General features: G+C 37.4%; 1 protein-coding gene across 1 annotated transcript in view; it reads left to right on the top strand.

Annotated features, from left to right (window-relative positions):
• Cct4 (chaperonin containing TCP1 subunit 4) overlaps positions 1-1,475 on the top strand; it is a gene marked incomplete at its 3' end in the record, with an annotated part of 7,878 nt that overhangs the window by 3,965 nt on the left and 2,438 nt on the right. Inside the window, exons 3-4 of the mRNA XM_031342305.1 lie at positions 1-90; positions 1,364-1,472. Coding sequence (XP_031198165.1) covers positions 1-90; positions 1,364-1,472 — 199 coding nt within the window. The remainder of the gene's footprint in view (positions 91-1,363; positions 1,473-1,475) is intronic.

Raw genomic sequence — 1,475 nt, 5'->3', positions numbered from 1 at the left:
ATTCAAGATGGAAAAGGCGATGTGACCATTACAAATGATGGTGCCACCATTCTGAAACAAATGCAGGTATTGCACCCAGCAGCCAGAATGGTAAGTATAGATGAGTGGTTTGGTTTTTGAGACATAATCTGTTCTGTAGCCCTAGTGACTTGGTAGTCACTGTATATCCTTGAACTTGGCAGCAATCCAGCTTCATCCTCCTCTGAGTTCTGCAGAGAGGGCGTGTGCTTTCTTCTTAGGTGGTTTGTTTTTAAGTGTACTTGTAAGATACTCAATAGAGTTAAATTTGATACTATTTAAACATGAAGAATCTTTTTATCTTTATTCTAAAAATATACATTTTTAAGATACTGTTCTTCGTTATAAAGAGAGTTTTTGTTTTGTTTTTATTTTGTTATCTTTTTTTGTTTTTTTGTGTTTGGCTGGTTCTGTGCTGTGGATTGAAGCCATGGTATCGTGCAAGCTTAATAAGAACTATACTACTGAGCTACTCCCACAGTTCTTGGAAAACAAAGTAATTGTAATCACATATCAGACCTTCAGTTCTCACTGGCCTTTTCCAAAAATTACAATTCAAGAGTCACAATTAGTCTTGTGGCAAGTGAGAAGTTGTATTAGCAAAAATAAGCTTTAGGAATTGTTCTCTGTTAGAATGTATTGTTGGGTACAACAAATTCTGTAATCTTAAGTACTCTGAAGCAAAAGAATCATTCCAGCCTATCATAGACAACATGCTTCAAAAAAGGTCTCCTTTCATTACTTAAAGATGACTTTCTAAATAAGTAAGGTTATGTTTCTATGTGGTCACTTCAGAAAAACTTGACAAAGGTGTTTAAGAATGACTTCATAGGTTCTCCCTCTCTATATAGGATACCTGTAAGACCTTGATACCTTTTTTTTTAAGGCAGGTTAACATTTTGGCCTAGGCCAGCCTAGAGCTGCTATGTAGCAAAGGATAACTGGATCAGTGTCCATTTTTAAGGTCCTGGAATTACATGTGTACAACCATACCTCCTTTATGCTGTTTGGGGCTCACACCCCCAGAGCTTCCTGAGTGCTAGGCAAGCACTCCTGAGCTATATCCTCAACCCTAAGTGTTGATACTTTTGGATAGGACCCCAGACAGAATTTTCTGAGAACTCTTTACAATCTACTATTTAAACTAGAAATCATAAGAACAATTTTGTGTGCCATAAATACATGGAATTTCATCTTTAAATGAAACCCAAAGTAAACTAAAAGTCAGATGTCAGGAATGTGTTGCATTTTCTAATTCTGTGTAGGCGACCATCGATGTGATGGTTTGAGTTAGATGTTACTGGGTTCTCATTGCTTAGCATCTTGGCATGTTCTATTTACATAGCTGGTGGAACTGTCTAAAGCTCAAGACATAGAAGCAGGGGATGGCACCACGTCGGTTGTCATTATTGCTGGCTCTCTTTTAGACTCCTGTACCAAACTTCTGCAGAAAGGTA

This window comes from Mastomys coucha, unplaced genomic scaffold (assembly GCF_008632895.1).
Source record: "Mastomys coucha isolate ucsf_1 unplaced genomic scaffold, UCSF_Mcou_1 pScaffold22, whole genome shotgun sequence".
Taxonomy (NCBI): Eukaryota; Metazoa; Chordata; class Mammalia; order Rodentia; family Muridae; genus Mastomys; species Mastomys coucha.
Note: the sequence above shows the minus strand (reverse complement) of the source record. Positions and strands in the feature narration are given on the sequence as shown.